At 42.6% G+C, this 21,966-nt stretch overlaps 1 protein-coding gene across 1 annotated transcript in view; it reads right to left on the bottom strand.

The window, feature by feature from the left end:
- Positions 1 to 7,770: 7,770 nt before the first annotated feature.
- Positions 7,771 to 21,966, bottom strand: part of LOC109888551 (cartilage intermediate layer protein 1) — a 31,052-nt gene continuing 16,856 nt past the window's right edge. The window contains exons 7-10 of the mRNA XM_020479715.2: positions 19,943 to 20,051; positions 19,638 to 19,795; positions 11,546 to 13,965; positions 7,771 to 11,431 (exon numbers count right to left, since the gene is read on the bottom strand). Coding sequence (XP_020335304.1) covers positions 11,561 to 13,965; positions 19,638 to 19,795; positions 19,943 to 20,051 — 2,672 coding nt within the window. The 3' untranslated portion in view covers positions 7,771 to 11,431; positions 11,546 to 11,560. The remainder of the gene's footprint in view (positions 11,432 to 11,545; positions 13,966 to 19,637; positions 19,796 to 19,942; positions 20,052 to 21,966) is intronic.

The following is a 21,966-nucleotide window of genomic DNA, read 5'->3' as shown; positions in this document are numbered from 1 at the left end:
TTTGGAGATGTTTGATATGAGTCTGGAAGGAGAGTTTACAGTCTAGCCAGACACCTAGGTACTTATAGATGTACACATATTCAAGGTCGGAACCATCCAGGGTGGTGATGCTGGTCAGGCGTGCGGGTGCAGGCAGCGAACGGTTGAAAAGCATGCATTTGGTTTTACTAGCATTTAAGAGCAGTTGGAGGCCACGGAAGGAGTATTGTATGGCATTGAAGCTCGTTTGGAGGTTAGATAGCACAGTGTCCAAGGACAGCCGGAAGTATATAGAATGGTGTCGTCTGCGTAGAGGTGGATCAGGGAATCGCCCGCAGCAAGAGCAACATCATTGATATATACAGAGAAAAGAGTCGGCCCGAGAATTGAACCCTGTGGCACCCCCATAGAGACTGCTAGAGGACCGGACAGCATGCCCTCCGATTTGACACACTGAACTCTGTCTGCAAAGTAATTGGTGAACCACGCAAGGCAGTCATCCGAAAAACCGAGGCTACTGAGTCTGCCGATAAGAATATGGTGATTGACAGAGTCGAAAGCCTTGGCAAGGTCGATGAAGACAGCTGCACAGTACTGTCTTTTATCGATGGCGGTTATTATATCGTTTAGTACCTTGAGCGTGGCTGAGGTGCACCCGTGACCGGCTCGGAAACCAGATTGCACATCGGAGAAGGTACGGTGGGATTCGAGATGGTCAGTGACCTGTTTGTTGACTTGGCTTTCGAAGACCTTAGATAGGCAGGGCAGGATGGATATAGGTCTGTAACAGTTTGGGTCCAGGGTGTCTCCCCCTTTGAAGAGGAGGATGACTGCGGCAGCTTTCCAATCCTTGGGGATCTCAGACGATATGAAAGAGAGGTTGAACAGGCTGGTAATAGGGGTTGCGACAATGGCGGCGGATAGTTTCAGAAATAGAGGGTCCAGATTGTCAAGCCCAGCTGATTTGTACGGGTCCAGGTTTTGCAGCTCTTTCAGAACATCTGCTATCTGGATTTGGGTAAAGGAGAACCTGGAGAGACTTGGGCGAGTAGCTGCGGGGGGGGCGGAGCTGTTGGCCGAGGTTGGAGTAGCCAGGCGGAAGGCATGGCCAGCTGTTGAGAAATGCTTGTTGAAGTTCTTAGCATAAGAAAATGTTAAAATGTCTCTCAGTACCATAAGGAAACATAACTTTTAATGGTTTTGGATCTTTTGATTTATTGATTATGACTGACTTTCTCCATACTTGACACTTCATATGAATTTTCATCCGGAGTAGACCTGCTTATGATATAATATAAAATATAACAACATGGCCTTTATGAAGTGACACCAAACATTTCCATAACATCATAATCATATCTCCATTCAGTCCATAAAGCTACACCAAAGTTAAGCATCCAGCAGGCTCTTTTTTAATATCATATTTCAAGAACATGGATTATATCTTAAATTGGGGGCATGCAGGAAATTATACATTACCTAATGACATCATAGTTATAGTCTAGTAATAACTAAGTAATTCATCATGAAGGGTAGAAACAAAGTAGCTGTAATTAAACATGTTGTGTTAAATAACTGTTAACAGTCCACAGCATGGAAAAGTCAACCTGAGGATGTCCCCTTGCCAAATACCTGACAGAGGCAGTCTGGCTTCTATCAAATTATGGAAAGTCTGAAATCCAAAGAGAATAATGAGCGCTAGAATTGATCATTGAGAAAATTGTTTTGAACTATTTGCTCACTATATAAATGTGCAAATGTACTTCCAATGCGGTGTCTCTACCCCTGAAAGCTAATCCTGCAGCTGTTTTGTATTCAGTGCCCAGATATATTGGTGAATGTGAACTACACTAAATAAAAATATAAATGCAACATGTAAAGTGTTAGTCCCCTGTTTCATGAGCTGAAATAAAAGATCCCAGACGTTTTCCATATGCACAGAAAGCTTATTTCTCAAAAATGTTACGCAAAAAATGAGTTTAAATCCCTGTCAGTGAGCATGTCTCCTTTGCCAAGATAATCCACCTGACAGGTGTCTGTTCCAAGAGGGTGCATGACCTTATACACATAGCTGTTTCCATCAACTTCCCTTCATGTCAATGGATTACTGGAAAATAAGCCATTTGTTTCTCTTTATAATTCCATTCATGAGCAAAAACAAGGATTGAATTGCCTGCAAATTATTTTGTTAATTAACATCTCACCCAAATAGTCCCACGGGGTAATGATCTTATGTCCAAGGTTAACATAGTTGTCAGATGAGGTGTTTGGGGTTTACTTGGAAGTGGTGGTCTGACTGCTTGTCTGTTGCATTTTGAAACGCCAGTAGCTCCGTGTTGGTATGTCCTTGTGTTGACTTTCTCAACATTTTGAAATGTGTATTCTTAGTCAGTGAAGTGTGTGCAAAAACAAAATAGGCAGAGGCTATACTAGCAACTGTGACAGCAGTATTGAGTAGTGATGTAGAAAAAAATTGATACCATTACATACTGGGATATTATTTTTGATGATATATCATATTGTTAGTTTGTTGTATCTGCACCCAAAATCCAGTATTTTTCCTTCATAACTTGTTCTCCTTTTTAAATAGGGAGCCAACATGTTTTCAGGTCTTTTATTTCTATGGCTCTCCCTTGTCCCTCTGCAGCAGACATATGGTGAGCAATATGTTCGGAACATCGAACCGCAATACATGTACAATTGTGAGAATTGCAATACATAACATATCAGAACCTAGGTATGGTGATAATATCATATCATGAGGTCCATGGCAATTCCCATCCCTAGTATTGAGTGTTCTGACATGTTCTGCCCAGAGTGAGCTCTCTGCTCATGGCAAAGCTAAGAGTCAAGTTGTGTTTCTTTTCTATTTTTCCAGCTGTCACGTATCCACTGTTCAAAGTACTTTTTCATTCTCCCCTCTATGGAATCTATATACAGTATATATACAGTGCCTTGCGAAAGTATTCGGCCCCCTTGAACTTTGCGACCTTTTGCCACATTTCAGGCTTCAAACATAAAGATATAAAACTGTATTTTTTTGTGAAGAATCAACAACAAGTGGGACACAATCATGAAGTGGAACGACATTTATTGGATATTTCAAACTTTTTTAACAAATCAAAAACTGAGAAATTGGGCGTGCAAAATTATTCAGCCCCCTTAAGTTAATACTTTGTAGCGCCACCTTTTGCTGCGATTACAGCTATAAGTCGCTTGGGGTATGTCTCTATCAGTTTTGCACATCGAGAGACTGAAATCTTTTCCCATTCCTCCTTGCAAAACAGCTCGAGCTCAGTGAGGTTGGATGGAGAGCATTTGTGAACAGCAGTTTTCAGTTCTTTCCACAGATTCTCGATTGGATTCAGGTCTGGACTTTGACTTGGCCATTCTAACACCTGGATATGTTTATTTTTGAACCATTCCATTGTAGATTTTGCTTTATGTTTTGGATCATTGTCTTGTTGGAAGACAAATCTTCGTCCCAGTCTCAGGTCTTTTGCAGACTCCATCAGGTTTTCTTCCAGAATGGTCCTGTATTTGGCTCCATCCATCTTCCCATCAATTTTAACCATCTTCCCTGTCCCTGCTGAAGAAAAGCAGGCCCAAACCATGATGCTGCCACCACCATGATTGACAGTGGGGATGGTGTGATGAGCTGTGTTGCTTTTACGCCAAACATAACGTTTTGCATTGTTGCCAAAAGGTTCAATTTTGGTTTCATCTGACCAGAGCACCTTCTTCCACATGTTTGGTGTGTCTCCCAGGTGGCTTGTGGCAAACTTTAAACAACACTTTTTATGGATATCTTTAAGAAATGGCTTTCTTCTTGCCACTCTTCCATAAAGGCCAGATTTGTGCAATATACGACTGATTGTTGTCCTATGGACAGAGTCTCCCACCTCAGCTGTAGATCTCTGCAGTTCATCCAGAGTGATCATGGGCCTCTTGGCTGCATCTCTGATCAGTCTTCTCCTTGTATGAGCTGAAAGTTTAGAGGGACGGCCAGGTCTTGGTAGATTTGCAGTGGTCTGATACTCCTTCCATTTCAATATTATCGCTTGCACAGTGCTCCTTGGGATGTTTAAAGCTTGGGAAATCTTTTTGTATCCAAATCCGGCTTTAAACTTCTTCACAACAGTATCTCGGACCTGCCTGGTGTGTTCCTTGTTCTTCATGATGCTCTCTGCGCTTTTAACGGACCTCTGAGACTATCACAGTGCAGGTGCATTTATACGGAGACTTGATTACACACAGGTGGATTGTATTTATCATCATTAGTCATTTAGGTCAACATTGGATCATTCAGAGATCCTCACTGAACTTCTGGAGAGAGTTTGCTGCACTGAAAGTAAAGGGGCTGAATCATTTTGCACACCCAATTTTTCAGTTTTTGATTTGTTAAAAAGGTTTGAAATATCCAATAAATGTCGTTCCACTTCATGATTGTGTCCCACTTGTTGTTGATTCTTCAAAAAAAAATACAGTTTTATATCTTTATGTTTGAAGCCTGAAATGTGGCAAAAGGTCGCAAAGTTCAAGGGGGCCGAATACTTTCGCAAGGCACTGTATTGTTTTTTCTAATTATATTTCCAATATTCAAATCTTACTGGCATTAAGGACTGCTGGAAAAATTTAACATTTAAGTAGAAAAGTGTCAGATCTTCACACCTTTAAAATGCATTACAGTAAGGTGGAAGAGTATTATATTGAAACTGGTGTGAGGTAACTGAGGTCCAAAGCAGAGTCCCACTACAATGTCCTGATATATACCCTAACCTCTTCCTAACTCCTTTCCTCCAAGCTAGTGTCACCGTGGACAGAGCTTTTCATTATTGTACCTCAACCATTTAACTGCGGATGTGTCCATCACCTACATTTCATCAATGCATTTTGTTCACGTCAGGCTAACCTTCCCTCAAAGAAAAGATTACAATAGCTATGAATAGCTCCAGTTAAGTTACAGCTACATTAAAAAGCCATTAGTTTGGCTGAGTTGAGGTTTTAAATTAAATGATCCCTGCAGTAGCACAGAGGGAACAGAAACACGAGCCCAGCTATATGACCCCCACTTCAACTGGAGTCTGCCATTTTTAGTACCTAGGTGAGATCCAAAAGAACCCACATGAAGGGTATTGTAATTACTGGTTATGGTCCTGTAATATGTATTTATTAAAGCCTTGTCAGCATTTCCCCTTTGACCGATGCACAGACAGGTTCTTGCCTCACTGATGCAATGGCAAAGGAAAGACTGGTAACTGGCGTCAGCGACCTCAGGACCTGAAATGGGCTATTCAGTCAAGAGAAATGTGTTATCTATCCTCTTCTACACTGGCAACAGCATTTACTACATATTCTTATAAGGGCACAAGACGAGACCCAAATGCAAACACAGGAGTCAGATGGTTGAGCTCCAATATTTATTACACCAAAAGGGGTAGGCAAAAGGCAGGTCGTGGACAGGCGAGAGTTCATAAACCAGGTCCGATTCCAAACAGAACAAGGGGATAGGCAGGCTCAAACAGGCAGAGTGGTCAGAACAGGCAGAGTGGTCAGGCAGGCGGATTCGGCGTCAGGACAGGAAGGGTCAAATCCAGGAGGGCTAGGAAAAAAACAGACTGAACAATAGGAGCTAGGAGAAACGTTGGTTGACTTGGCAAAACAAGACAAACTGGCACAGAGAGACAGAAATTCCTTCGGACGGGTGCCAGCATCAGCAGACGAACGAGTGTTCCCAAGACCCGACCTCTCACACCGGCATTCGCGTAGGTGCTCATCAATGGCGATGAGGGAATCGAGGTCCCGTGGTATTTCCAGAGCTGCGAGCTCATATGCAGTAGTTTGAGCTGCCTCTCTCCCGGGCACCGGAGAATCAAAAACCTTCGGCACTTCTGCCATGAATTCCTCCAGGCTATGGCACACAGCAGATTGCTGCTCCCACACAGTTGCTGCTCAGGAGAGCACCCTTCTGGACATTAGCATGATTAAAGACTATCTTTGATTGGTCCAACGGGAACGAAGAGGGCTGATCGCCTGCATAACGCTCCAGAGGTAAGCAGGGTTCTCGAGGGGCCAGGAAAGGTTGAACAAATCCACTAGTAGTAGAAAGGTTACTGGGTGATTGGGAGGTCTCAGAGGTGGACGGCTGCCTATGAGCTAACCCACTGATTTGCTCCATTATAGTCTTGAACCCTTGGTCGTGGCGTTCAGTCAGAGAACGCAGCCCTGGAAGGTACAGCAGTATCTCCTCATGCCTCCCAATGGTGGCTCCCTGTAGGGAGACAGCGTGATGGAGCTGGTCTCAGTCTGCTGGGTCTGTCATGGCCAGTTCATACTATAAGGGCACAAGGCGAGACCCAAATGCAGACACAGGAGGCAGATGGTTGAGCTCCGATATTTATTACACAAAAGGGGTAAGCAAAAGGCAGGTCGGGGGACAGGCGAGAGTTCATAAACCAGGTCAGAGTCTAAACAGTACCAGGGGATAGGCAGGCTCAAGGGTCAAGACAGGCAGAGTGGTCAGGCAGGCCGATTCGGACAGGACAGGCAAGGGTCAAAACCAGGAGGGCTAGGAAAAGACAGAGACTGGGAAAAATCAGTGGCTAGGAGAAATGCTGGTTGACTTGGCAAAACAAGACAAACTGGCACAGAGAGACAGGAAAAACAGGGATAAATACACTGGGGACTAATGGGGGAAACAGGAGACACCTGGGGGTGGGTGGAGACCATCACCAAGACAGGTGAACCAGATCAGGGCATGCCACTTCTTCTACAACAACATTCAGTATATCTTCTTCTTCTACACTGGCAACAACATTCACTACATCTTCTTCTTCTACAACATTCAATACATCTTCTTCTTCTACACTGGCAACAACATTCACTACATGTTCTTCTTCTACAACAACATTCACTACATCTTCTTCTTCTACACTGGCAACAACATTCACTACATGTTCTTCTTCTACAACAACATTCACTACATCTTCTTCTTCTACACTGGCACCAACATTCACTACATCTTCTATCCAATAGATGTTCTCACTCTGACTTTTCCAAAATAGTGTCAGTGAAAGAGTGGCTTGCCATTCTAGTTTTCCCTCCTCACAGCCTCCTTATGGGACTTTATTATGATAATATTTCCATTGGCGTTGAGTGCTGTGAGGACAGGACCTGTGCCTTGTGTTTAATGATTCATCACCTGAGGGGTAATATTCACTGACAATTGAGATCATTGTGTATTGTGTATTTGGTGGAACAATCACTTTTTACTGGGTCCCGCGTATATGGTCCAAGAGTAGTATTCACATTTTGTGGATCCAGATGTTTCCGAGTAATCTGTTGTTTATTTTATTGGATTACAGTCACAGGTTGTCCTTAGCCATTAGGGGACCCATTGTTGATGTCAGAACTTTGCAATGTAGGCTATTAACTAACGTTTGTCTCTCATATGCAAAGCTCTATTTTTGTAATTTGGTGTTTTTTGTAACTGTAGATGCCGGATACTGTAGATGCTACTTCTGTGGTTTCTCGTGCCATTTGATATTCCTTGTTATGACTGTTGTGTTTTGTGTCGTTGAAGTTATGAATTATGCAAACCCAGTTATCCCTTAATCTTGCTGGGGGGGGGGGGGTTTCAGTATCATTCTCACGATACCTCACGTCAATGGAATATGCCCTTTTGCCAATTACGTTTTTGAAACTCACATTTGCATATTTCTGAACTATTTCGAGAACTATCATTGAATACACACATATGACATGTATCAAGTCAGGACATAATATCACCGGAAAATTTTACAGCAAAGGTTTATTTACAATTCCTTATACATTTAGTAAATTCCATACAATACACAATTTACGCATGAAAAAGAAAGACAAATGGGCAACGCCATGCAGTACATGTCATGTAATGATTAAACAGAGAATTCTCAGAAATTGATTTCTATCATGCGTTTATGGGTCCCCATCTTCCAGAGCACAGTGGCAACCATACAAGTCTCTCTTAATAGGTCAGATCTAACGCTCGCTTCGCCAGAGGATATTCCTGAATAAGTTACAGTCTCCCTGAGAGCAGCCAGACTGTACAGAAGAGGACAGATGCATGTACTCATGCTGGTGGCACAGGCACACTCAGAAATCAACCTGAAGCCAAGGCAGGGCTGTATAGTGTCAGTCAGTCTACAAGCACTAGTACCTCAACATTCTACAGGACAAGTGGGAATACGAGACTGTTGAATTACCATGGAGAAGTAGCGAAAACTAAGTGAACATTTTTTAAATGGTCATTTATCACTTATTATGTGAAATGTGAAGCACGAACCTGTCTGGGAATTTTTAGAACCTGAAACTGTGTCTGGAATCGAGGGGATCATGTCATTTGACTATTTGTTCTGTATTAAAAGGAGATCTTGGCAATCTGTTTTCTGTTTGAGGTTTTTCTTCCACAACATCGCCATGTTTCTACATTTGAATAGGAAAGTCTCTTCCATTCCTCTCTCCTCTTAAAGCTAATGAATCAGGAAACTGGAAACTGATTAGAGACTGTTCGGATAGTCCTTACTATTTCTCACACAATGTGTTATGTAACATTGGCAATTAGACTTACCCTGTCTCTCAACCTCCCTCAAAGCCTCTTCATGAAACATCTACCAGTCAACTTATCAGAGCACGTTTACTTTAAACAGACTACTTCCAGAAGTGACAACTACAGCTTCAGATAAGTGATGGACAGCGAGGCCAAAGACCACTTTTCCCCCCTTTTTCTCTACAACTGCTCTCTGTAATTATTCAAATCCATCACAAGATAATCTCACCCTTCTCCCACAAGTGACTCCAGAAGTGACTCCTCTTTGGTGTTGCAAGTCCTCCAGTTGTTGAACAGTTGTTGCTGTGGCCCCTCTCTCTCACCTCACACCCTACTGTGGTTAATGAGAGTTATCTTTTCTACACGTGGACCCAATTACCATCATCTTACTCGTAGCCTGGATGCAACAATCTGCTCCAAATAAACTGATTGGGTTATTTTAATGAACTGCTGGACTGTCCATTCTAAGAGGGTTTAACATGCCCATGATGGTAGAGGTCATTGATAATGACTAGAGGGCCATAAATGATCATTTCCACGTATCGCTTTCTAGAGGCACTGTACAATATACTTGTTAAATCTATTTGATCCCGAGTATCTATTTTCTAAGATATTCTTTGGGCTGTTGCTAGTTTCAGGTTGTGTGCAACATCTAAATCCTTTTTTAAATCCTTTTTTAAACTGCAATGGTTTCAATGTACTTAGTTCCCTGAGGTTTGGCTGACTGACATTTAAGAAAACACCTCGAAAAATGAGCCAATTTAAAGGTATGGTCGTTTAAATGTTGAACATACTCGACCACAGACCTCTCTTGTGCCTAAATTATATCCACATGCTGTCTGGATATCAACTTGTTTGGTTGTTTGTGACAGCCTCGGTTAAACTCTTCAAAGTACCCCCAAGTGTATATGTAATGTATTTCCTAATTAACAGCTGGGCAGATAACTACGAGCCAGCCATGTTTGCTTCCTCCGTGTTCTACAGGCACTCATTTGGGTTTGGATTAGTTCAGCTCTAGGAGCTCTCCAGCAGTCTGAAGGGACCCACAGCCACCCACTACATAGATAAACAAGTTTGGACCTACTATCAATGGGGAACTTTCCTCCAATTACTGAATCCAATTAAATGGGCCTCTTTGAATCTCTTCCCACTTGACACTCTAATGCCCAAGCACTGGAGAACCTCTAAAACTCATACTCATTGATGGGTAGAAAGATGGCATGTTCATAATTGGTTCTACTGAAGGACTGTTTAAATAAAACTTCATTCTCCCAGAGCCTATTTTCCCTTTGGGAAACAAATTTGTGGAATTGGTCCTGTAATAATCAAAGGCCTGTCTGCAAGTGAACTATATTAATAATAAGTTGTTGTTTAGTAGCTATGGGGAAATAGTACCGTTGAGATAAATGTGTCCCTCTGGAAAGGGACGTTCTCTAAACTGAAAATATGATTGTACACTTCTTGCTAAAAGTTAATGCGTCATGCAGCAAGATATGAAAACATTATAATGGAAGCAGAAATATCCTAAATATATGTGGCACTGACAGTGTAAAATGATGACGTAACATTTAAATGATTGTTATACACTGTAATTCAAAAAGCAATTGAATCCTGTACAAGCTCCCTTACAAATACACTCGGTATACCATAACCAAACCTACTGAAGGATTCACCCTATTTACCAGCAGTACCTGGTGCAGTGTATAATTGGCTTGTCACGTGATGATTTGCAAGGGCTCTCAGGTCAAAATAGAACATAGCTATTGCACTTGATGAGACAAAGACAGACACTCCCACATTTAACAACAATACAGTCAATGTAGTCTTGGAACTAGCCCAGCTAATTATCTGCAATGTATAAATAGGGTTTCTTCTCTGATGTTGATTTGTTTTTTACATTCCTGACAGTAATGTTGGGGGGGATGTTGAAGAACAGACAGAGAGGTGTGTTGGATGAGTACTTGGGGACTTTGTGGGAACTGAGTACTGAAGGGAATTGTGTCATCCCCCACAATATCCTCTCTCTCTCAGGTCCCCTACCGCAGGCTCTGTTCAGTCAACTGCTGAGATGCGTTTTGATAAGGGATGCTTGTGTTGGCTGGGGCCCGGTACATGTTGGATTCAGGTTCGAGAAAAGGTCTGGATCTCAGTTGGCAAAGTGACATGTTTATTTGGAGAGAAAAACGCTAGAAACAAGTGCACTAAGAAGCATCCTCTGTTCCACAAACTCGATAACTCCTTGCACCCCATTGCATCTTCTTATATAATGCCTCTTTTTGGCAGCAAAGACTTCCCGGTTTCTAGAAAAGGGGCCCACTGTCTGTTACAAACAAACTAGATCACTAGGACCTCATGTTCCTTTGATCTTGAGGGACTCATGAGTGCAATTGAAAGCGTTGATCGATTATGAAGTGTTTAGCATTTTGACTGGCGTTTAAAGTTGCAGTTGGTTATAACTCAAGCGATCAGAGATATCAGAAAAGACGGTTGGTTAACGATGGTTAATGTGGAACGCGATAAATCCAAATATTCCTCGGAAATTGGTTTCCTTCTTAAAATCCTATTAATGCCAATTAAATAAATATCCTTTGCTTTACTGGACTGATGAAAGCTAAAGAAATGTATTTCTTCTCAAGGAATACAATGAATAATGATATGTATTGCCAAACCCTTCCAGTAAGTTTCAGAGAAAAAAAAGTCTTAATTTCTCTCTCCTGTGTGGTTTTGCTGGAGAAGTTACTGCTTCAATAGATTACCGTACTGTGTTCAGAGAAAGTTCACATCCAACATCACCAGGCTGACACAACTTGACATTTCCTTCTTTTGTTTGTGAGAGTACGTCATCTTCATTTCTAACCCAAAGACCTAGGAATAAATTAAAGTTATTAGGATTCAAGTACAGAAAGTAGAAAACTTTACGCACACTAAAAATACTACTTTTGTTTACACTCTGTGGCACAACGAAAACTTGTAACTCACTTATTAACGGCAGATCTACTGCCGGTCCTGTGTCCGCATCATAGATCTCCTCCTGCTAGAGGAGCTGGATCTGCGGCTCGTGGATTCAGAGGGGTAGGTCACTACCCGGGAGGACCTTCCTCGGACCTGCAGCCCCTGCGCCTCCCTCATGTCCCTTGCCATCTGAGACAGGGTCTGGCTGGGGTTTGTCTGGAGGCGTTGGAAGAGACTCTCCCTGGTTAAAGTCCTTTCTGGGCAGCTGAAGGTCAGAGCAACCCCAGTGTCTGACTTCATCTCTCTGGAGAAGCCGTCAGAGGTACCGTCAAAACAGCGTCCAATGGCGATCTCTTTTGCCACCCTTGGGTTCTGGTCCGTGACTGTGTAGATGCCATAGTTGTGCCCCAAGGGGTCGACTGGAGCCAGCATGTTGAAGGCATGGGACTCGTTGTTCAGTGAGGTAGGGGGGTGCTTGGTCAGATACTCCTTTAAGAGGCTGTTGACGCCCACTCTCCGACAGTTGCCCTGTGGGAGGACTGATATGAGGGACCTATCGACTGTGGCTTGGTCGAAGAGCATACCACTGCACTTGAACTCGAGGCAAGCTGCTGAGATGTTGGCCACGTGCATGTCGCGGGTACTGCGGATGTCTCTGATGCCGTACAGCTGGCCTGCAGTCTCAGGGTGGGTGCCTCCATGGTTCTGTGACCTAATCATAACTTCCCTTTGTCCCTGGATCTTGACCTTGATGAAGCAAGCCCTGAACTCTTGAGGGTTGGGCCACCAAGAGAGGTAGTCACCTGTCCATGATGTTAAGTCGTTCTCTTGAAAGGGCACAACGTTATATTCGTATTTGTCCTTTTCCACTCTGAAGAATCGGAAATGGTTGGCATTGACTTCAGCATTTTCACAGGATATTAAACTCTGGTAGGGGTATATTGGCCCGTTGGTCTCTTCCAAATTATTGGGGTTGGGTTTTGCCAAGTTGATTCTGAATGCTGTTTTCTTAAGAGCTGGATCATTGTGGTCTGAACGCTGGTAGTCTATCTTGTCTAAATATGGCTGAGACACTCCAATGATGTTTGGGTTCATCTTGGGGGTTGAGGGAGCTGCTTCCAGTTCTTCACCACCCATAATGCCTGTGACGTAAGCTGTGTAAGCATCAGGCACCTGAGCATCACAGAAGGCTGGCAGGCAGGCTCCGTTGTGTCCAGTTATCACACTGTCAAAGCGACCCCATGCTCTGGGGTTAGAGGAAAAGCCAGGCTTGGGCTCCAAGTTTATCAGGCTGATGACCACACCTTCCAACTGCTCAGTGGCCAGGAATTTGTCACTCATGTATGTCCTCACTTTGACGTAGCAGCGGCGGTTCTCAGGCACATCCAGGTTGAAAAGTCGACGCTCCCTGATTTCCATATTACCTATGAGGAAAGTGCGCTCCTCTCGCTTGCGCCGTCCATTACCACCAGATGTGGTCTGAGTGTAGTGAAAGTCACTCTCTTCCTCCCAGACACCTGTGTCTGGGTTGAGGGACCACAGTTTCATTTTGGGAATGTGTTCTTGCATTTTGACGTGCTGCGTGTCTAGGAGTACTTGGACCGCTCCAGCCCCTAGGACTTCCTGGTTCGTATCATCTCTGAAGTCAACGGAAAACATCCCATATGTCCTCAGTGGAAGCATGTCACCCTCATCGTCCACAAAGTTGAGATCACCAGGCGCTGCAGCAGCTGTGGTGATGTTCCTGGGGTCAATGAAGGTGACACTGGCTTTCACCGTACCTTCGTACACCTCCCCATTTTTTTTATGGAAAGAATTTGGAGGTATGACAATCTGTCCAATGGGGTCCTCTCCTTTGATTTCTCCTAAGTCAATGGTATTTGTCTCTCCAGCATTGATATAAATAGGTTCCTGCTTTCTCATCACCTTCACGTCATGGTAAACAGAGCCCCCTCTCTTATCAAAGATAAACACCTTAGGAGTGTCAATGAATTTTTCTGTAGGATCCACAAAGTTGACCACTAGCCTCTCTGTGTCTGGGGTTATATTGAGCGTGAAACCTCCTTTGTACCCTGTGGTGCCCACTCTCTCCTTGCCAACATACATGTGCCCGAAACGCAGTGGTTCATCGTTGTCAACTGTGACCACCCTGCCACGCACAAGCACCTTGGGCACCACACACTTCAGGCACCCACACTCAGTCACAGCTTTGATGGGTAGGCTGTAGCTCCCACAGTTGATCACCCGGCTCTCCATCTTCTGGACCCCGCAGCAGTAGTCACCTCCATCCCTGCAGCGCAGGTCGAAGTCCAGGGAGCCTACACACTTGTTGTGGGTGCAGCGGCCAGCGTTGTAGAGCTTAGAGTCAGTCCCAGGCTGAACACAGTCCATGGGCAGCCTAATGAGGTGGTTCTTAGGTGTGGGGTTGCATGCCGGCATGCCTTTAGCTGTGGAATACACAGTGCATAGAGTTAGCAATGAGATTACACATGTTTTATGGATGTAAACACACACATGCATAATGCATATAATGCACACACATTGGCAAGAAAAAGTATGTGAACCATTTGGAATTACCTGGATTTCTGCATAAATTGATCATCATATTTGATCTGATCTTCATCTAAGTCACAACAATAGACAAACATAGTGTGCTTAACTAATAACACACAAATTATTGTATTTTTCTTGTCTATATTGAATACATAATTTAAACATTCACAGTGTCGGTTGGGGAAAGTATGTGAATTCCTAGGCTAATGAATTCTCCAAAAGTGAATTGTAGTGAGCTAACCTTGAGTCCAATCAATGAGACGAGATTGGAGATGTTGGTTAGAGCTGCCTTGCCCTATAAAAAAACACTCACAAAATTTGAGTTTGCTATTCACAAGAAGCATTGCCTGATGTGAACCATGCTGCAAACAAAAGAGATCGCAGAAGACCTAAGATACAAAATTGTTGACTTGCATAAAGCTGGAAAGGGTTAGAAAAGTATCTCCAAAAGCCTTGATGTTCATCAGTCCATGGTAAGACAACATGTCTATAAATTGAGAAAGTTCAGCACTGTTGCTACTCTCCCTAGGAGTGGCCGTCCTGCAAAGATGACTGCAAGAGCAAAGCGCAGAATGCTCAATGAGGTTAAGAAGAATCCTAGAGTGTCAGCTAAAGACTTACAGAAACCTCTGGAACATGCTAACATCTCTGTTGACGAGTCTACTATACCACGGAAGAAGGCACTGCTGTCCAAAAAAACCATTGCTGCACGTCTGAAGTTTGCAAAAGAGCATCTGGATGTTCCCCAGCGCTACTGGCAAAATATTCTGTGGACAGATGAAACTGCAGTTGAGTTGTTTGGAAGGAACACACAACACCATGTGTGGATGAAAAAAAGGCACAGCACAGCCTACAAACATCAAAACCTCATCCCAACTGTAAAGTGCGGTGGAGGGAGCATCATGTTTGGGGCTGCTTTGCTGCCTCAGGGCCTGGACAGCTTGCTATCACCAACGTAAAAATGAATTTCCAAGTTCATCAAGACATTTTGCAGGAGAATGTTAGGCTATCTATCTGCCAATTGAAGCTCAATAGAAGTTGTGTGATGCAACAGGACAATGACCCAAAACACAGAAGTAAATCAACAACAGAACGGCTTCAAGAGAAGAAAATACACCTTCTGGAGTGGCCCAGTCAGTGTCTTTACCTCAGCCCGATTGAGATGCTGTGACATGAACTCAAGAGAGCAGTTCACACCAGACATCCCAAGAATATTGCTTAACTGAAACAGTTTTGTAAAGAGGAATGGTCCAAAATTCCTCCTGACTGTTGTGCAGGTCTGATCCGCAACTACAGAAAACGTTTGGTTGAGGTTATTGCTGAAATAGGACAGTCAACCAGTTATTAAATCCAAGGGTTCACATACTTTTCCACTCTGCACTGTGAATGTTTACAGTGTGTTCAATAAAGACGTGAAAACGTATAATTGTTTGGGTGTTATTAGTTTAAGCAGACTGTGTTTGTCCCCCCTACCACCACCACCACCATCACCACTACCACCACCACCACTACTACCGCTCCTTTGCCCTCAGAACAGCCTCAATTTGTCAGGGCATGGACTCCACAAGGTGGCGAAGGCTTTCCACAGGGATGCTGGCCCATGTTGACTCCAATGCTTCCCACAGTTGTGTCAAGATGGCTGGATGTGCTTTGTGTGGTGGACCATTCTTGATACACATCTGGCATCTACTAACATACCCCGTTCAAAGGCACTTACATTTTTTGTCTTGACCATTCACCCTCTGAATGGCACACATACACAATCCATGTCTCAATTGTCTCAAGGTGTAGAAATCCTTCTTTAACTGGTCTCCTCCCCTTCAATTACACTGATTGGAGTGGATGTAACAAGTGACATCAATAAGGGATCACCTGGATTTACCTGGTCAGTCTATGTCATGGAAAGAGCATGTGTTCTTCATGTTTTGTATACTCATTCAAATGAAAAATTACAGATGCGAATGGCGCACTCTGTCACACTTCCTATTAACCAACCAAATGTATGTTTATTACCTAGAATTTCATTGTCAATAGTAGCATTAGTTTAAATGTGTGTAATTAGTATTAGTATGCATTTGCTTGTAATTATTGGTGGAAAAAGAGTACTATTTTCTTACATGTGTTCACACACACACACACACACACACACACACACACACACACACACACACACACACACACACACACACACACACACACACACACACACACTCGCACACACCTAATTTCTTTCCACATGGCTCAGAGACATCCATGATTAGCCAAGTTGCACTACAAAGCATTCATAATAGGGTAATTAGATGTGAACTTGGAGAGGACATTTGTTCACAAAGCATTCAGATGGGAATGGGAAAAAAATGATTATTGTTCCCCAAATGTTGGCCAAATGTTGGCAAAAGGAATCATGTTCATGATATCATGGCTGAGTGTACGCTCCAGTGTTCCTGTTAGACTCCCTATCCTCTAAAGAAAAAGATTGTTGCAGACAGATGGAACAGCCTGAATTTCTTCAGGCTAGGGTCCTTTTTTCTCAATATCCCCCTGACTGACGTGCCCAAAGTAAACTGCCTGTTGCTCAGGCCCTGAAGCCAGGATGTGCAAATACTTGGTACCATTGGAAAGAAAACACTTTGAAGTTTGTAGAAATGTCAAAATAATGTAGGAGAATTTAACACAATAGATATGGTTGGAGAAAATCCCCCCCCCAAAAAATTAGTGAGAATAATTAGTTTTAGTACTGGGACAAACTATTGGAAATTCGTGTTTGGGCGCGCAAGGAAGATAAGATGCACCTGCTAATATTGGTTTCCTATTGAACATACTTCTTTCCGTATTAAATATTGTAGTTTGATGACATGTTAGGGTATGTGAGTCAATAGAAACATATTTTGACTTGTTTTAACAAAGTTTTTGGATTCCTTTCTCTGCATGTTGAACGAGTGGATTTCTCAAATCGATGGCGCCAACTAAACTGACTTTTTTGGGATATAAAGAAGGATTTTATCCAACAAAATGACACTACATGTTATAGCTGGGATCCTTTGTATGACAAATCAGAGGAAGATTTTCAAAAAGTAAGTGAATATTTAATCACTATTTGTAAATTTATGAAACCTGTGCTGGTGGAAAAATATTTTGATGTTTGGCGGCGTCCTCAAACAATCGCAAGGCATGCTTTCGTTGTAATGGTTACTGTAAATCGGACAGTGCAGTTAGATTAACAAGAATTTAAGCTTTCAACAGATATAAGACACTTGTATGTTTAACCTGTTGAGTGTAGAGGGCAGTATTTTGATGTTTGGATGAAAAACGTACCCAAATTAAACTAGAGCAGTGATGTCCCTTTGTATCACAATGTATCACAATGTATTCAACGTATCACAATACCAGTGGGTCAGAAGTGTACATACACTGAGTTGACTGTGCCTTTAAACAGCTTGGAAAATTCCAGAAAATAATGACATGGCTTTAGAAGCTTCTGTTCGGCTAATTGACATACTTTGAGTCAATTGGAGGTGTACCTGTGGATTTATTTCAAGGCCTACCTTCAAACTCAGTGCCTCTTTGCTTGACATCATAGGAAAATCAAATGAAATCAGCCAAGACCTAATAAAAAAATGTGTAGACCTCCACAAATCTGGTTCATCCTTGGGAGCAATTTCCAAATGCCTGAAGGTACCATGTGCATCTGTACAAACAATAGATACACAAGTATAAACACCATGGGACCACGCAGCCATCATACCACTTAGGAAGGAGACGCGTTCTGTCTCCCAGAGATGAACGTACTTTGGTGCGAAAGTACAAATCAATCCCAGAACAACAGCAAAAGGACATTGTGAAGATGCTGGAGGAAACAGATACAGTATATATACCCACTATATATATCCACAGTAAAACAAGTCCTGTATCGATATCGATATAACCTGAAAGTCCGGTCAGCAAGGAAGGAAGGAAGCCACTGCTCCAAAACCGCCATTAAAAAGCCAGTCTACGGTTTGCAACTGCACATTGGGATCGTACTTTTTGGGGAATTGTCCTCTGGTCTGATGAAACAAAAATAGAACTGTTTGGCCATAATGACCATCGTTATGTTTGGAGGAAAAAGGGGAAGCATGAAGGTGGCATCATCATGTTGTGAGGAATCTTTGCTGCAGGAGGGACTGGTGCACTTCACAAAATAGATGGTGTAATGAGGTAGGAAAATTATGTGGATATATTGAAGCAACATCTCAAGACATCAGTCAGGAAGTTAAAGCTTGATTGCAAATTGGCCTTCCAAATGGACAATGACCCCAAGCATACTTCCAAAGTTGTGGCAAAATGGCTTAAGGACAACTAAGTCAAGGTATTGGAGTGGCCATCACAAAGCTTTGACCTCAATCGTATAGAAATGTGTGGGCAGAACTGAAAAAGCAAGCAAGGAGGCCTACAAACCTGACTCAGTTACACCAGCTCTGTGAGGAAGAATGGGCCAAAATTCACCCAACTTATTGTGGAAAGCTTGTGGAAGGCTACCCAAAAAGTTTGACCCAGGTTCAACAATTTAAAGGCAATGCTACGAAATACTAATTGAGTGTATGTAAACTTCTGACCCACTGGGAATGTGATGAAAGAAATTAAAGCTGAAATAAATCATTCTCCCTACTATTATTCCGACATGTCACATTCTTAAAATAAAATGGTGATCCTAACTGACCTAAGACAGAGATTTTTTTACTAGGATTAAATGTCAGGAATTGTGAAACTGAGTTTAAATATATTTGGCTACGGTGTATGTAAACTTCCGACTTCAACTGTGTTACCCAATGTGTCATTTCCTGGCCCCTCTGCATTAAAAAAACAAATAATTAAATAACTAAAAGAAACAAAAGGAAAACGGTAGTCCTGTCTTTAAATATGGATGGAATGTTTTATTAAATAACTGGAGTGTAGCCTAATGTTCCCTAGTGATGGGAACCACAATGGGCTGGTAGCATAAAGCAGGTTAATCATTCTTCACTCAGAGCCTTGGTGTTGTTGTTCTATTCACAGGGGCAAATCTCTCAGGCTGCAGTGACTCAGAGCCAGAACATATCCTCCTGTAGAAGCCCGTAGCTGAATGCTTTAGCACACTCCCCCGCGGCCCCTTTTTGTCAATCTATATCGTGGCTAACAAGCAACTGGGGAATACGCACAATGTGTATCTACCCTGCACGGATGCGGAAACTCATACTTGTTTGACTAACAGGATTTATTGACAATCTTGGATTTCACTTCAATAAGGGGAGCTCTGGAGAAGTGGGATTTTGGTTTTTACAGTCTATTATAAATCATGTAAATAATCTCTGTTTAGAAAAGGCTGCTTTATACCAATGTAAACATAATAAAACCTTACTGCCATATTCTGGAGGCCTTGATATTTTACAATCTTATTTTACTTGGGTGTATTTTTTCAATGTTACAGATACAGTAGATTTTCTGCAGGGTTTTTTCCTCACTGACATTCGGTTTGCTGCAATGTCTTTTCATACTGTCCATTCCTACAGGTACAGTACAGGATTTGATGGATAGGGTCTATACGTACCGATAACGCTGAGGAATGCCTGTGAGGACTTGATGCTTCCTGTCTGGCTGCTGGCTTTACAGTAGTAATGTCCTGTCTGCTCAGGCTTCAGGTCTCTCAGCACCAGATCCTCTTCATATTTGAACACGTTCCGGTCCAATAGGGTCCTATTGTGATACCTGGAGAGAAGAACATACCATTAAAAACCTATACTGAAAATGTAATTTTTGTAAGTTGTTTAATATAATGTGTTATCTAGTCATGCTTCCCAAAAACATTTGTAAGATTTTTTTCTGGCAAATGAACAAAGAAATGCATGATCATACCAGTAGTATTTGTCTGGCATGGGCTCCCCTGCTGCCTTGCAGCATAACATCACACGCTGTCCCTCATAGCGCACTTTGTCCTCTGGGTGCTTTACAATGTATGGCTTCTCTGCAAATCAGTAGGAAAGAAATCCTTAAAAACCTGGCTCTGGGACTGTTGTGAACGGTACCACAAAGGTATCCTGATCTAAATCAAACATAATCAGGCCTACAGTTTAAACTCTTCTTGGTCTCCGTACTTATGAACAATGATTGGTGTGGGATTATGGTGAAATACTGCCCCTATGACTGCATTTATTTTTTATTTAGTTTCCATGTACTGTGGGGCAAAAAAGTATTTAGTCTGCCACCAATTGTGCATGTTCTCCCACTTAAAAAGATGAGAGAGGCCTGTAATTTTCATCATAGGTACACTTCAACTATGACAGACAAAATGAGAAAAAACTTTCCAGAAAAACACATTGTAGGAATTTTTTATGAATTTATTTGCAAATTATGGTGGAAAATAAGTATTTGGTCACCTACAAACAAGCAAGATTTCTGGCTCTCACAGACCTGTAACTTCCTCTTTAAGAGGCTCCTCTGTCCTTCCCTCGTTACCTGTATTAATGGCACCTGTTTTAACTTGTTATCAGTATAAAAGACACCTGTCCACAACCTCAAACAGTCACACTCCAAACTCCACTATGGCCAAGACCAAAGAGCTGCCAAAGGACACCAGAAACAAAATTGTAGACCTGCACCAGGCTGGGAAGACTGAATCTGCAATAGGTAAGCAGCTTGGTTTGAAGAAATCAACTGTGGGAGCAATCATTAGGAAATGGAAGACATACAAGACCACTGATAATCTCCCTCGATCTGGGGCTCCACGCAAGATCTCACCCCGTGGGGTCAAAATGATCACAAGAACGGTGAGCAAAAATCGCAGAACCACATGGGGGGGACCCAGTGAATGACCTGCAGAGAGCTGGGACCAAAGTAACAAAGCCTACCATCAGTAACACACTATGCCGCCAGGGACTCAAATCCTGCAGTGCCAGACGTGTCCCCCTGCTTAAGACAGTACATGTCCAGGCCCGTCTGAAGTTTGCTAGAAAGCATTTGGATGATCCAGAAGAAGATTGGGAGAATGTCATATGGTCAGATGAAACCAAAATATAACTTTTTGGTAAAAACTCAACTCGTCGTGTTTGGAGGACAAAGAATGCTGAGTTGCATCCAAAGAACACCATACCTACTGTGAAGCATGGGGGTGGAAACATCATGCTTTGGGGCTGTTGTTCTGCAAAGGGACCAGGAAAGAATGAATGGGGCCATGTATCGTGAGATTTTGAGTGAAAACCTCCTTCCATCAGCAAGGGCATTGAAGATGAAACGTGGCTGGGTCTTTCAGCATGACAATGATCCCAAACACAACACCCGGGCAACGAAGGAGTGGCTTCGTAAGAAGCATTTCAAGGTCCTGGAGTGGCCTAGCCAGTCTCCAGATCTCAACCCCATAGAAAATCTTTGGAGGGAGTTGAAAGTCCGTGTTGCCCAGCAACAGCCCCAAAACATCACTGCTCTAGAGGAGATCTGCATGGAGGAATGGGCCAAAATACCAGCAACAGTGTGTGAAACCCTTGTGAAGACTTACAGAAAGCGGTTGACCTCTGTCATTGCCAACATAGGGTATATAACAAAGTATTGAGATAAACTTTTGTTATTGAGCAAATACTTATTTTCCACCATAATTTGCAAATTAATTAATTAAAAATCCTACAATGTGATTTTCTGGATTTCTTTTCCTTCTCATTTTGTCTGTCATAGTTGAAGTGTACCTATGATGAAAATTACAGGCCTCTCTCATCTTTTTAAGTGGGAGAACTTGCACAATTGGTGGCTGACTAAATACTTTTTTCCACTGTATATGTGCATGTAAAGGACTCAACTACTTCAGACTTTCCTCCAGTGGTCCGTATTGTAGTTTTAAATGTCCTTACCCTAGTCTGGCTACAGTAGATGGATGGTTATAATGACAGACT

Source organism: Oncorhynchus kisutch, linkage group LG4, assembly GCF_002021735.2.
Source record: "Oncorhynchus kisutch isolate 150728-3 linkage group LG4, Okis_V2, whole genome shotgun sequence".
Taxonomy (NCBI): domain Eukaryota; kingdom Metazoa; phylum Chordata; class Actinopteri; order Salmoniformes; family Salmonidae; genus Oncorhynchus; species Oncorhynchus kisutch.
This window is presented reverse-complemented; position numbering and strand designations above follow the sequence as displayed.